The following is a 12,968-nucleotide window of genomic DNA, read 5'->3' as shown; positions in this document are numbered from 1 at the left end:
GTGACGTCACACGTCATTATGGCTAAATATAGTAAAACCGGAAGTTCAGTTGATTGATTTCGGGCAGGGGCAAAAATAGCTAACTTTGACGGTATTGAATGCACACACGATCATAATTTTTTTCCCTTATATTTTTAAATGAATTTCTGAACCAATTTACCATTTTTGCACTTTAATCGAAGAGTAATTATATGATTACGAAAATTTTGTTTACATGCTTTTATGGATTTTATGTAACATCTCAGAACGATGTGAACTTTAGATACACGAGTTTAAAAATGGCGATATACATGTTCTCGCGCTTGCACATAGTAACTACACCATTTCGACCAAAATTTTCGAGTTCGATAGGTATGGTTTAATTTTTTTTTTATTAGTTTTCTATGTCTCCCTTTTAAACATGTATATTCGTGTTACCTATAGGGAGAGCTCCGCTTTCACGGACCTTTGGGCCGTGAGAGGGCTTCGCCTATTATTATGTAAAACGAGGCAACATTATATCCTGGCCACTTATGACTGGGTATAAAAATATATTTACTTTTGTAGTAATTAGGGTCATACGGATCGTGGATATCAGCCTGGATAGCTGTGGTTAGAGCATCTGACTAGTAATGCGGGTTCGATTACCGGTCCAGCCAAAGATTTTCTCCTCTCTCCTGTACTACATCTGGAGTCATTGACTACCCCTGGTTTTGCAGGTTGTCCTGCCAGGGGCGAAAAGAACCTGGGTTGTGTGCGTCTTCGAGGGCGAAGACAAATTATGGAGGGAGGAATGTATTAATTAGGACTATATGGATCGTGGATATCGGCCTGGATAGCTCAGTGGTTAGAGCACCTGACTAGTAATGCAGGGGTCCCGGGTTCGATTCCCGGTTCAGCCAAGGATTTTCTCTTCTCTTCTATACTACACTATCAAAACCGAATATCACTCGAACAAGTGATAATTTCATTGACATGAATAATTCACATTTTTCAAACTGGAGAAGTACTATTTTGAAATATTTGACTTTCATGCATATTGCTCATCGAAATAAAGCAGGCAAACTGAAGTAATTTCTGTGTAATTTTCAAATGTCAAGAGGTTCATTGTATACAGCATACATTAAGCAGATAAGCGTACGACAAATACTTTACAAACACAGACGCTCTTCTGTTATTTGAATTTATAAAAAGGAGAATTTAACGTTAATTGTAACTAGTATAGCAATCAAAAGTACCATAGGTCCCTGTTGTCCAGGTGAACCAGATTTTCCCTCTTCCCCATATGATCCCCTTCTTCCACTTGGTCCCTATTAAAAAATCATCCATGAATGAGTATTACATAAACTCATATACGTACATAGATAAGCAAAATATTCCACTACAACACATCGACCGGTACTTACTCTTTGTCCTACAGGACCAGATTGTCCCATTGGTCCTGGTTCTCCACTAGGTCCCTTAAAATAAAAACAATAAAAAATGTCATGCCTTCGCAAAACTGGCAGGGCATGCTGATGGTAGTTCTCTTAATCAATTTAAAAACAGAATTTTCATACCAATATCATAGCATGGATCCCTAAATCTAGTGTTGAAGCAAGTTGTTATTTGAGATGAAATTTACATCATAACATATAGGACTACAAATACATGTATAATTCTAGACAAATTTATTGCATCCAGATAGAAAAAACCTAACTATACAAGTTATCTTTCTAAATAGAGAGATCTGAAACTTCCCATCTTCATTGTTGCCACACCATTGTACCAGAGCTTATCGTTTGAACAAACCTTTGACAATTCTCCAAATTACATTTTTAACTTGAACAAGAGGCCCATCGGCCACATCACTCAACTGAGTCACCTTGTTCCATATCTAAAGATTTTCCATATATATATATTCGCATGTAAAACCTTTGTCCCTATTGTGGCTCCAACCTACCCCCGGGGGCCATGATTTTTACAAACTTGAATCTGCAGTATGACAGGAAGCTTTCATGTAAATGTAAACTTCTTTGGCCAAATGGTTCTTGAGAAGAAATTTTTAAAACATTTTCTCTATATATTAGTAAAACTTTATCCCCTATTGTGGCCCCATCCTACCCATGGGGGTAATGATTTTAACAAACTTGAATCTGCACTATGTCAGGAAGCTTTCATGTAAATGTAAACTTTTCTTCAGAAGAGGATTTTTAATGATTTTTCCTATATATTTGTATGTAAAACTTTGGTCCCCTATTGTGGCCCCATCCTAACCCTTGGGGCATTATTTTAGCAAACATTAATCTGCAATATGTCAGGAAGCTTACATGTAAATTTGTAATTTCCTAGTCCAGTGGCTCTTGAGAAGATTTTAAAAGATTGTTTATACATATTAGTATATAAAACTTTGATCCCCTATTGTGGCCCCATCCCACCCCCGGGGCCCATGATTTTCACAAACTTAAAACTGCAATATGTCAAGAAGCTTTCTTGTAAATATCAGCTTCTCTGGCCCAATGGTTCTTGAGAAGATTTTAATAGATTTTTTTTCTGTATATCAGTATGTAACTTATGATCCCCTATTGTGCCCCATCCAACCCCCGGTGCCCATCATCTTTACAAATTTGAATCTGCAATATGTCTGAAAGTTTTCATGTAATTTTCAGCTTTTCTGGCACAGCAGTTCTTAAGCAGAAGATTTTTAAATGACCTCACCCTACTTTTGCATGTTTTTGATTATCTTCCCTTGAAGGGGACATGGCCCTTCATTTGAACAAATTTGAAAGCCCTTCATCCAAAGATGTTTTGTGCCAAGTGTGGTTGAAATTGGTCCAGTGGTTCTGGAGAAGATGTGAAAATGAAAATGAAAATGTGATAAGTTTACGCCGACGACAGACAACGGACAAATTTTGATCAGAAAAGCTCACTTGAGCCTTCAGCTCAGGTGAACTAAAACGTTTCAAATATATTCTTGTGGCAAATTTTAAACTTAACAAGAGGCCCAGGGGCCTTATAGGTCACCTGAGTATCATGTAACAACCTTCCAATGTTTGAATTAGGTTTGTGTTTAAATATAAGAATTTTACTTTTGGATGGAAGAAACATTGAATAGCTATGTGGTCAGCCCCGCCTTTGCACCAGAATCCCTGACCCAGGGGCCATAAATTTCAGTTTTGAAAGAAGCATCCTTGATCATCTTTATCATACTATTAGTTTGTCTACTTAATACCCAACAACAGAGGAGAAGATTTTCAAAGAAATAAAATGCATTTTCACTATATGATCAATAGGGCCCCACCCTAATACCAGAACCTCTGACCCAGGGGCCATGAATTTCACAATTTTGAAAGAGGCATCCTTGCTCATCATAACCATGCTATTGGTTTGTCTACTTAATACCCAAGGACAGAGAAGAAGATTTTCAAAGAAATAATGCATTTTCACTATGTGACTTATAGAGCCCCACCCTAGCACCAGAACCCCTGATCCAGGGGCCATGGATTTCACAATTTTTAACAAGAGGTACTGTGAGCAATGCTCACTAAGAATACCCCCCGCTTACCCCAATCTCCCAAAGGGTGTTGGTAATAGGTATAAACTACCTCTTTTCTGAGTGTTGCTACTTCGATGTCCAGTGGGCATGACCTTTGACCTTTTGACTCCAAAATCGATAGGGAACATCTTCATCCCATGGGTAGTCCATATGTTTGATATGGTGACTGTAGGTGGAAAGGATAACGCTTTAGAGCCCGGAAACCATATTGCTACTTCAATGTCCAGTGCGCTTGACCTTTGACCTTTTGACCCCAAAATCGATAGGGAACATCTTCATCCCATGGGTAGTCCATATGTTTGATATGGTGACTGTAGGTGGAAAGGATAACGCTTTAGAGCCCGGAAACCATATTGCTACTTCAATGTCCAGTGCGCTTGACCTTTGACCTTTTGATCCCAAAATCGATAGGGAACATCTTCATCCTATGGGTAGTCCATATGTATGATATGGTGACTGTAGGTGGAAAGGATAACACTTTAGAGCCCGGAAACCATATTGCTACTTCGATGTCCAGTGTGCTTGACCTTTGACCTTTTGACCCCAAAATCGATAGGGAACATTTTCATCCCATGGGTAGTCCATATATATGATATGGTGACGGTAGGTGGAAAGGATAATACTTTAGAGCCCGGAAACCATTGCGTCTACAGACGGACGGACGGACGGACAGACGGACAACCCGATTCCAGTATACCCCCCCCCCCCCCACAACTTGTTGCGGGGGGTATAAAGAAGCATCCTTGCTCATCATTATCATGCTATTAGTTTGTCTACTTAATACCCAGAGACAGAGAAGAAGATTTTCAAAGAATTTCTACATTTTCACTATATGACCAATAGAGCCCCACCCTAACACAAGAACCCCTGCCCCAGGGGCCATGAATTTCACAATTTTGGTAGAGGGCTCAACGCTCATTATAATTATGCCCACAGTTTGGCTTCTTAATGTCCAGGAGTAAAGAAGAAGATTTTTTAACATTACACTCATTTTGATGGTTTTTGCCCCACCCCTCAGGCCCCAGGGGGGCAGGGACCACGAATTTCACAATTTTTGTTCCCCTCCACCCACAAATGCTATATGCCAAAATTGGTTGAAATTGGTTCAGGGGTTTCAGAGAAGAAGCTGAAAATGTTCAAATGTTAACGCACGACGCACGACGACGGACAAAAACAGATAGCAATAGGTCACCTGAATGAATTCAGGTGACCTTAAAAGCCATAGTTACCTCATTCTGATCCTTGAGGCAATGGTTTGAACAAATTAGATTATCAATTATGGAAAGATAGCTTTTGCATAAATGAATTTTGTAGTTTAGTTGTTCTTAAGATGTTTTAAACACACCTTTTTTTCACCTTTCCTAATAATCCCCTATTGAAGTGACATGACCTTTACTTTCGCAACAAGTTCAATTCATTCAAGAATTCTTGTGGAATTTCAGTTGCAATTTGTCCACTTGTGCTGAAAAGGTTGAAATTGTGAAATGTATACGCTGCGCATACATAAAAGCTTCAAACATCTACAGGGTGCATGATTCTGTTTTCCTCAAGAAGTCTTGTGTTCCAAATACACTAATATAGGTACTTATTTTTTTTGCATTCTATGCATGTAATTCATTTTCATCCATGTTTAGCTTTATCAATGATTATTCTAAATATCTGCCTAATCGATTCAATTACAATTTTCTAACAACCTGAAAAGAGCCTGTGATCTTTTATTTTTTTTATTGTTTACTCGTAGAAGTACCATTTTGTACTTGTTACACAAACTTTTGGATTAAAAATGTAGCATCCCGGCTTTTCCCGCCCTGTGCTTCTATAAATACGTAACGTCTTGATAAGACGATTCAGAAGTGTGAATTATATATATATATATATATATATATATATATATATGCTCAGGGAAATGAATATGATTACTGTAATCTTGATTCCCAATTATTGCTTGAAGATTAGAGAAGTTGGATTTCTATGGCGATATTGAAATTATTAATTCTCACCTCTGGTCCAGGTAACCCTGGCATTCCAACTAAACCAGGATCCCCCTTTTCACCCTGAAATAAATCGTCCATTCATTATATATCACTTCAAATTTAAATATGCAACATTCTTTAACAATCTTATTACCACTATTTTTATTCACTTCTACAATGAATCTATGAAAATTTAGAAACAGCAAACTATGCATGACCTGAGAAAATAATTTACACTTACTAGGCTGTCCAAAGAAAGTTTAGGCACTACGTGCACAATCGAATGTTTGGTTCTCATTCTAGAATTTTTCACTTGAAGTAGCAACGGCACGAATCTTGAACTATACATTACAATCATTGTGGCATATTGTGACACAAAACTTCCGTATTTTAAGGCTTGTGACTTTAGCGGAGCGCTTGACAAAGGAACTGTCACTATTTATGTAAAACGATTTAGGTAGGATGTAGCACCGGGATGAGAAGCGAACCTGGGACCCTTCAATAATGAAGAAAGCACCCTACTCACAATCTGAAGTTATTGTTAATTTATACGCCCTTTTCGAGATTTTTTTTTACGCTATCTTGATGTATGCATAATGCTTAGGGCCGTGTTACGGCACGTTTGGTCGCCCGTAACAGGGCCGTAGCAGTAAGAGTTCTACATCATGCCAACGCTTACCATGATACAGGAGCTCATAACAGCGAAATTCGTGACTTTCTCTTCTAAGGCCAGGCATTGGCGAAGGAACAGTCACTACCTAAGTTAGACGTCTTATGTTTGAAGTACAACTTGATGCAGTTGTATGTGAAAGAGGCATATGATGTAATGACTATTCAGTATCAAAAGGCAAATTATAAAATAAATATTTCCGTACCAGAATAAATCATTCTCAATATATGACATGTTTAGAAGGCAAATATATGAAAAAATCTTGTGCCCCATATTTTGACTGTATTGTTTGTCTTAAAGCGGACATCCTTAATTGTACGTAAATACTTTTATAGTACCATTTCTAACTTGTAATTACTTACACATGCCATTATCATACTGGATCTGCTCTAGCCTCCAAATACATGACAATTCATTTACATTAAATTAGTTATTATTGACAAATAGTGACCTCTATGTGACAAAGTGTATGATGTATTAAGTCTGCATTATGTAATTACTTTTTCTTACAAGGCTATTTTTCCCGGTGATTGTTTCCTGTGCTGTTATATGTTACTAGTTTTACAGCAACAATTGATTTTTCCTTGTATCAATTATTCCTATCACTCATATTTGGCTATATGTAACGTATTTTACAGCAAACCAATACATGTTCTCTAATCTATTTTATACTATTTTTTGATTTGGTGTGTAACCTATCAGCTGTGCTTAATTTGGTCATGCGACCATTATCGATTTGTTGACACAAAGGAGAAGCCGCGCTGTCTGAATCAGCTACATGTACCAGTGGCGGATTTAAGGGGAGGGACGCAGCCGGCAGCACCCTCTAAATTTAAGGTAAATCGTGGTCTCTTGCTTAGAAAAATGTTAACGATAAAAAAGCAATAAATTCTTCCACTCTCAGAGAAATAAATGACAAAAATATTTTGATTTATTGAATCACTTTTTTGGGAGAACTTACATTTTTTTTTACTTTTTAAAAAAAAAAACCACCTAAAATTTGCGTCATTTTTTATTAATTTCACCTTATTAAAAATTACAGAAAATAGTAAAAAAGATTGCATAGGAAACATATTTCAAGCCCTATAAAATCTACAAAATCCAGGAGATTCCGAGGGCTCCCCCAGACCCCCTGACTCAAAGTTGCACCCCCTAACCGCAATACCTGGATCCGCCCCTGGCTACCCTTTTTGCAACACCAGCTATTTTTGTGTGGAATATTCAGGACCTTTAGTTGGTTGTTGCCCACCTTTTTTGGGGACAGACAACTATTTTTGTGTGACATTTTACATGTTTTGATTCCTATTATCAATAGCTTGTATCTCCCGGGAATAGGGGAGTCAGCTTGCATGATATAATGCCAAATTGATATGTTTACTAGTCTCCCAACCCCTATATATCTATTTCTTCAGTATTTTGTATATATAACTATATTTCTATTGTGTCATTTACACAATAAATGACAAGTTTCATTTCAATTGGTGGTTTTACCTGCCTCAAATAAAAACAAAGCAAGGTATCATCGACAATGTTTCTAACATCGGAACATAGATGTAAATTAGATGTGTATGTAGATGTTTACACGAACTTACCTCCAAACCTTGATCACCTTTCTCTCCAGAATCACCTTGGAGCCCATTTGCGCCCTGTTAAAGAATCAAAGAACACTATATTTACAGATATACAGTAAATGTATTCTTCAAATGATTAAACGAGGTCGGCGTTTTGTAATGTCCAGAGTTTTTCCAAGTAATTCTTTGTCTATATCTCATAGTTCAATGTTGAATTTCAACATCTTGTAATTTTATAAACATTAACCTCCAAACATGAAAAACGAAGAGTAGAATGGTTAAATTTTAGTGGTACCAAACTCTTATCATTGCCCTATGGAAGAAAAAAAAATTTAGCATATTTTTCCTAATTAGATGGTACCAATATAGGAAAACTTGGCTCCAGTTTTTGACACTCTAGTCTTCCTTTTAGCTCTTACAAGTTTATTGTTATTTCCAATTTCAAAAATTTCGGCTTGAGCATCACTGAAGAGACATTATTTGTCGAAATGCGCATCTGCTGCATCAAAATTGGTACCGTACAAGTTTTATATTACGACCCCTGGGTCGAGGCCTCTGCTGGGGGACTGTTAATCCCCGAGGGTCTTCACAGCCCAGTAGCTAAGTACTTCGTTACTAGCTTGAAAATACAAATGTATATTTAATTGCTGGGATAAGATTTAAACTTCATATCTTCCTCTCAAACATCATATCTCCCCATCATATTTACCCCTGGGGTAGCTCCGTGCATTTTCCATAAATTTAACGTCAAAGTAGACGAAGTGTATTGTGACGTCACAATAAGTCCGAGTCATTCTAGTTTCATAGTTCGTAGGGCACAAAATATGAGGGTCTCCGACACACAGTTAAAACGCCTGGTTTTGGTTGATACAAAAACAAGCAAGTAAATCAGCATTATATCTCCCTCATGCATAGATCTGATCAATGGACGAATTTGGCTCCAGTTTTCCTCTTAGCTCTTACAAGTTTATTGTTATTTCGAATTTCAAAACTTTCGGCTTGAGCATCACTGAAGAGATATTATTTGTCGAAATGCACATCTGGTGCATCAAAATCGGTACCGTATAAGTTTTACATAGCATATTTCCTACATCTTTATAGATGCTGAAAAATTAGTCGAGGGAAGGTTTGAAACAAGCAAAACATTTACTTGAGCTCTCAGCCAAAATGTATTTAAAAAAAATACGAGCATACCATTTTAGTATGGAATATAAGACTGTTATGAGTAGCCATGAAATATAAGGTAATCCCACCCGCAGAGCCTCAGGTGTTACCGCATTTTGTAACCCCAAAGGTGGAATTATCTTAATATTACATGGCTACTCATACGAGAGTATTTTTCTCTCATATTTCTAATCATTTTTCGTTTTCCTTGTGCGCAGCGATGTCACAGTGAGAATTTTCAAGTTGATTAATTTTTGCTATACATTAAAAATGCCCCCCGAAACAAAATTCTAAGACCTCACTTTTGGTAACGTCGTAGCTGGCAGTAAAATCAACCAAATAGTGTTTGAGTGAATGATATTTGTTATTCCTCTTTGAATAAAATTTACATTGCCTGTACATACTATAGTTTGTTGTTTTATTTAGCATACATCCAAACATTTAGTTACACACCTTGATATCAATAGCTTTAACTATAGTATAGAAAACTGACACGTAATAAAGATGAGATGTTAGGCCTAAATCATGGCCTACATCTGGTCTTCATTACGCCTTATCAAAATCGCAAGTTCACTTTTCAAAGGGACATTAATACTATTATTATATCTCAGTATGAGAATTCTATGCAACGCATAATCTGATTGGTTTAGACAGTATCGTGCCAGGGATGATAAAACTTCATATCTCCCTCTCAAACATCATATCTCCCCATCATATTTATCCCTGGGGCAGTTCCGTGCAATTTCCATAAATTTAACGTCAAGGTAGACGAAGTTATTGTGACGTCACAATAAGTCCGAGTCATTCTAGTTTCACAGTTCGTAGGGCACAACATATGAGGGTCTCTGATACACAGTTAAAGCGCCTGGTTTTGGTTGATACAAAAAAACAAGCAAGTAAATCAGCATTCAAGGAGAATGAAAATACAACAACTGGTTATCATATCACTGTATTTCGTTGTTTGTACCTTCTAATACGTTGGCAGCGGTGTTACCGTTAGGACGATTTCAGCTACATACAATGCATAGATGAGCGGACTCCAATTTGAAATGCACTTTTGTAGTCTTGCTTTGTTTCGGTATAATAAACAATTCGTTGCATGAATGTTCGGGAGATATCACTGAAGAGACATTATTTGTCGAAATGCGCATCTGGTGCATCAAAATTGGTACCGTATAAGTTTTACATTATGACCCCTGGATCGAAGCCTCCGCTTGTGGACTGTTAGTCCCCGAGGGTCTCTACAGCCCAGTAGCTAAGTACTTCGTTACTAGCTTGAAAATACGGATGTGTATTTAATTGCTGTTATAAAATTTAGAAATTCATTTCAAAATTAAGGATTATCTCCCTCACGCATAGCTCTTATCCTTAGACGAATTTCACTCCACTTTTTGGCATACTGTTTTCCCCTATAATACATATGTAGCTCTAAAACTTCATTGTTATTTCGGATTTCAAACATTTCGGGGAGAAGTGATTTTTGAGAGCGCTCGTTGGAAAAATAAACTAGATAACATTAACTGTACAAATGCTATCAATATTAATGCCTTTGAAAATAAAGCGTTCAGTTTTGGACTCGTTTTCTGATTAAGCCTAATTTGGACTCTGTACAAATCAAAATATTTCGCGCTGAAGGACTTCTCCCAAATGTAGGCCAAATGACGTCACGCATCATCCCGGTTTTGATTTATTGTTTAGATCTACTTACCCAAAAATATTGTTAACTGGATTCATTTTCATTATGTGTCAGTTTTATGTTCTATAGTTAGAACTATTGGTGTTATGGTTTGCAACTAAATGTTTAGATATATAATGAATAAGACAGCAAAATTATCAAGTACTATTTGGTGTGTGCGAAGGCATGTAAATAACAGGTGTTGAGATTTCTAGCTTTTATTAGGTCACCTGAAATTCATGGCCCCTGGGGCAGGGGTTCTTGTGTTAGGGTGGGGCTCTATTGGTCATATAGTGAAAATGTAGAAATTCTTTGAAAATTATCTTCTCTGTCTCTGGGTATTAAGTAGACAAACTAATAGCATGGTAATGATGAGCAAGGATGCCTCTTTAAAAATTGTGAAATTCATGGCCCCTGGATCAGGGGTTCTGGTGTGTTAGGGTGGGGCTCTATTGGTCATATAGTGAAAATGTAGAAATTCTTTGAAAATCTTCTCTGTCTCTGGGTATTAAGTAGACAAACTAATAGCATGGTAATGATGAGCAAGGATGCCTCTTTTAAAATTGTGAAATTCATGGCCCCTGGATCAGGGGTTCTGGTGCTAGGGTGGGGCTCTATAAGTCATATAGTGAAAATGCATTATTTCTTTGAAAATCTTCTTCTCTGTCCTTGGGTATTAAGTAGACAAACCAATAGCATGGTTATGATGAGCAAGGATGCCTCTTTTAAAATTGTGAAATTCATGGCCCCTGGGTCGGGGGTTCTGGTATTAGGGTGGGGCCCTATTGATCATATAGTGAAAATACATTTTATTTCTTTGAAAATCTTCTCCTCTGCTGCTGGGTATTAAGTAGACAAACTAATAGTATGATAATGATGATCAAGGATGCTTCTTTCAAAACTGGGGCCTGAGGGGTCGGGCAAAAACCATCAAAATGAGTGTAATGTTAAAAAATCTTCTTCTTTACTCCTGGACATCAAGAAGCCAAACTGTAAGCATAATTATAATGAACGTTGAGCCCTCTACCAAAATTGTGAAATTCATGGCCCCTGGGGCAGGGGTTCTTGTGTTAGGGTGGGGCTCTATTGGTCATATAGTGAAAATATAGAAATTCTTTGAAAATCTTCTTATATTGGTTTTATCTAAGGAGTAAATAACCCTTTTCTTTATGATGTCTCAGACCTAGGTTTTTTAAAAAGGATTATTGATTGAACATAAAAATGACACATGTACTTCATGACCACATAGCTATTCAATGTTTCTTCCATTCAAAAGTAAAATTCTTATATTTAAAGACAAACCTAATTCAAACATTGGAAGGTTGTTACATGATACTCAGGTGACCTATAAGGCCCCTGGGCCTCTTGTTCAAAGAGGAATAACTCTTATACTATTCACTCACTCATTAATCGGTTGATTTTCTGTCAGCAACGTACATGTAGTTGCCAAAATTAAGGTCGTAGAATCCAATTCCGGGGTTATTTTTAATATATACCGAAAATTTAATCAATTTGAAAATTCTCGATAAGGCTTCTCTGGGCACAAGGAAAACAAAAAAATAATTAAAAATGTGAGAGAAAAATACTCTTATGAGTAGCCATGAAATATTAAGGTAATTCCACCTTCGGGGTTACAACCCTCGGGTGGAATTACCTTATATTTCATGGCTACCTATAAGATAGTCCTATAATATCTGTTATACCTTTCTTTCTTAGGATATATGTATATTGCATGCGTAGATATTCCTACACGTGTATGATGTTTTTGAGCATATTAAATTATTCTGATTAAATATTCTGATCATCTATATCAAATTAAGATATTTCTTCTACAGGGTAATGCTGGGATTTTCTTAGGATTTAAAATTTTGTGAATTTTCCATAGATATAGTCTGATATTCAAACTTCTACAAAAGTTAAGATTTACTTATATATGAATATGCATTGTGGGAAAATGTAAACTACTGTGACATTTGTGACATATAAAACATTGTAATATCTGATTTTGTACACTTGTATTTAATTTATTTTATAATTTGCATAGTATAATGCTATGTTTTTATCGTATGCTATTCAAGTGCATTGCATCATTATTTGTGTTGTATCATTATGTACCCCACACGAAGTTTAACTGGGAACATTTATTTTACTCTCTTTCTTTCTTATCATTCCTCTGCTTTTTTGTACACTAACTTCGTAATCAGTCAAACCCCCCCCCCCCCCATGAAATCGTTGGAGATTAATATCGTAGGTATATATTGAGACCCTCAACTGATTCGCATGGTTAAAATCCCCATATGCACGTACCTGCACATGTGCTTCATTTTGATTGGAAATTATAAAAACGTCTGTAACTCTTATGAATAAAAGGATTAGGTAGATAACATATATGTCTAAAGAT

General features: G+C 36.7%; 1 protein-coding gene across 1 annotated transcript in view; it reads right to left on the bottom strand.

The window, feature by feature from the left end:
- The window catches only part of LOC125646538 (fibril-forming collagen alpha chain-like), a 283,991-nt gene that overhangs the window by 65,020 nt on the left and 206,003 nt on the right, over window positions 1-12,968 (bottom strand). The window contains exons 37-40 of the mRNA XM_048872886.2: window positions 7,750-7,803; window positions 5,515-5,568; window positions 1,386-1,439; window positions 1,218-1,289 (exon numbers count right to left, since the gene is read on the bottom strand). Of these exons, the coding sequence (XP_048728843.1) occupies window positions 1,218-1,289; window positions 1,386-1,439; window positions 5,515-5,568; window positions 7,750-7,803 (234 nt within the window). The remainder of the gene's footprint in view (window positions 1-1,217; window positions 1,290-1,385; window positions 1,440-5,514; window positions 5,569-7,749; window positions 7,804-12,968) is intronic.

The sequence above is a fragment of the Ostrea edulis genome, chromosome 6, assembly GCF_947568905.1.
Source record: "Ostrea edulis chromosome 6, xbOstEdul1.1, whole genome shotgun sequence".
NCBI lineage: Eukaryota > Metazoa > Mollusca > Bivalvia > Ostreida > Ostreidae > Ostrea > Ostrea edulis.
Note: the sequence above shows the minus strand (reverse complement) of the source record. Positions and strands in the feature narration are given on the sequence as shown.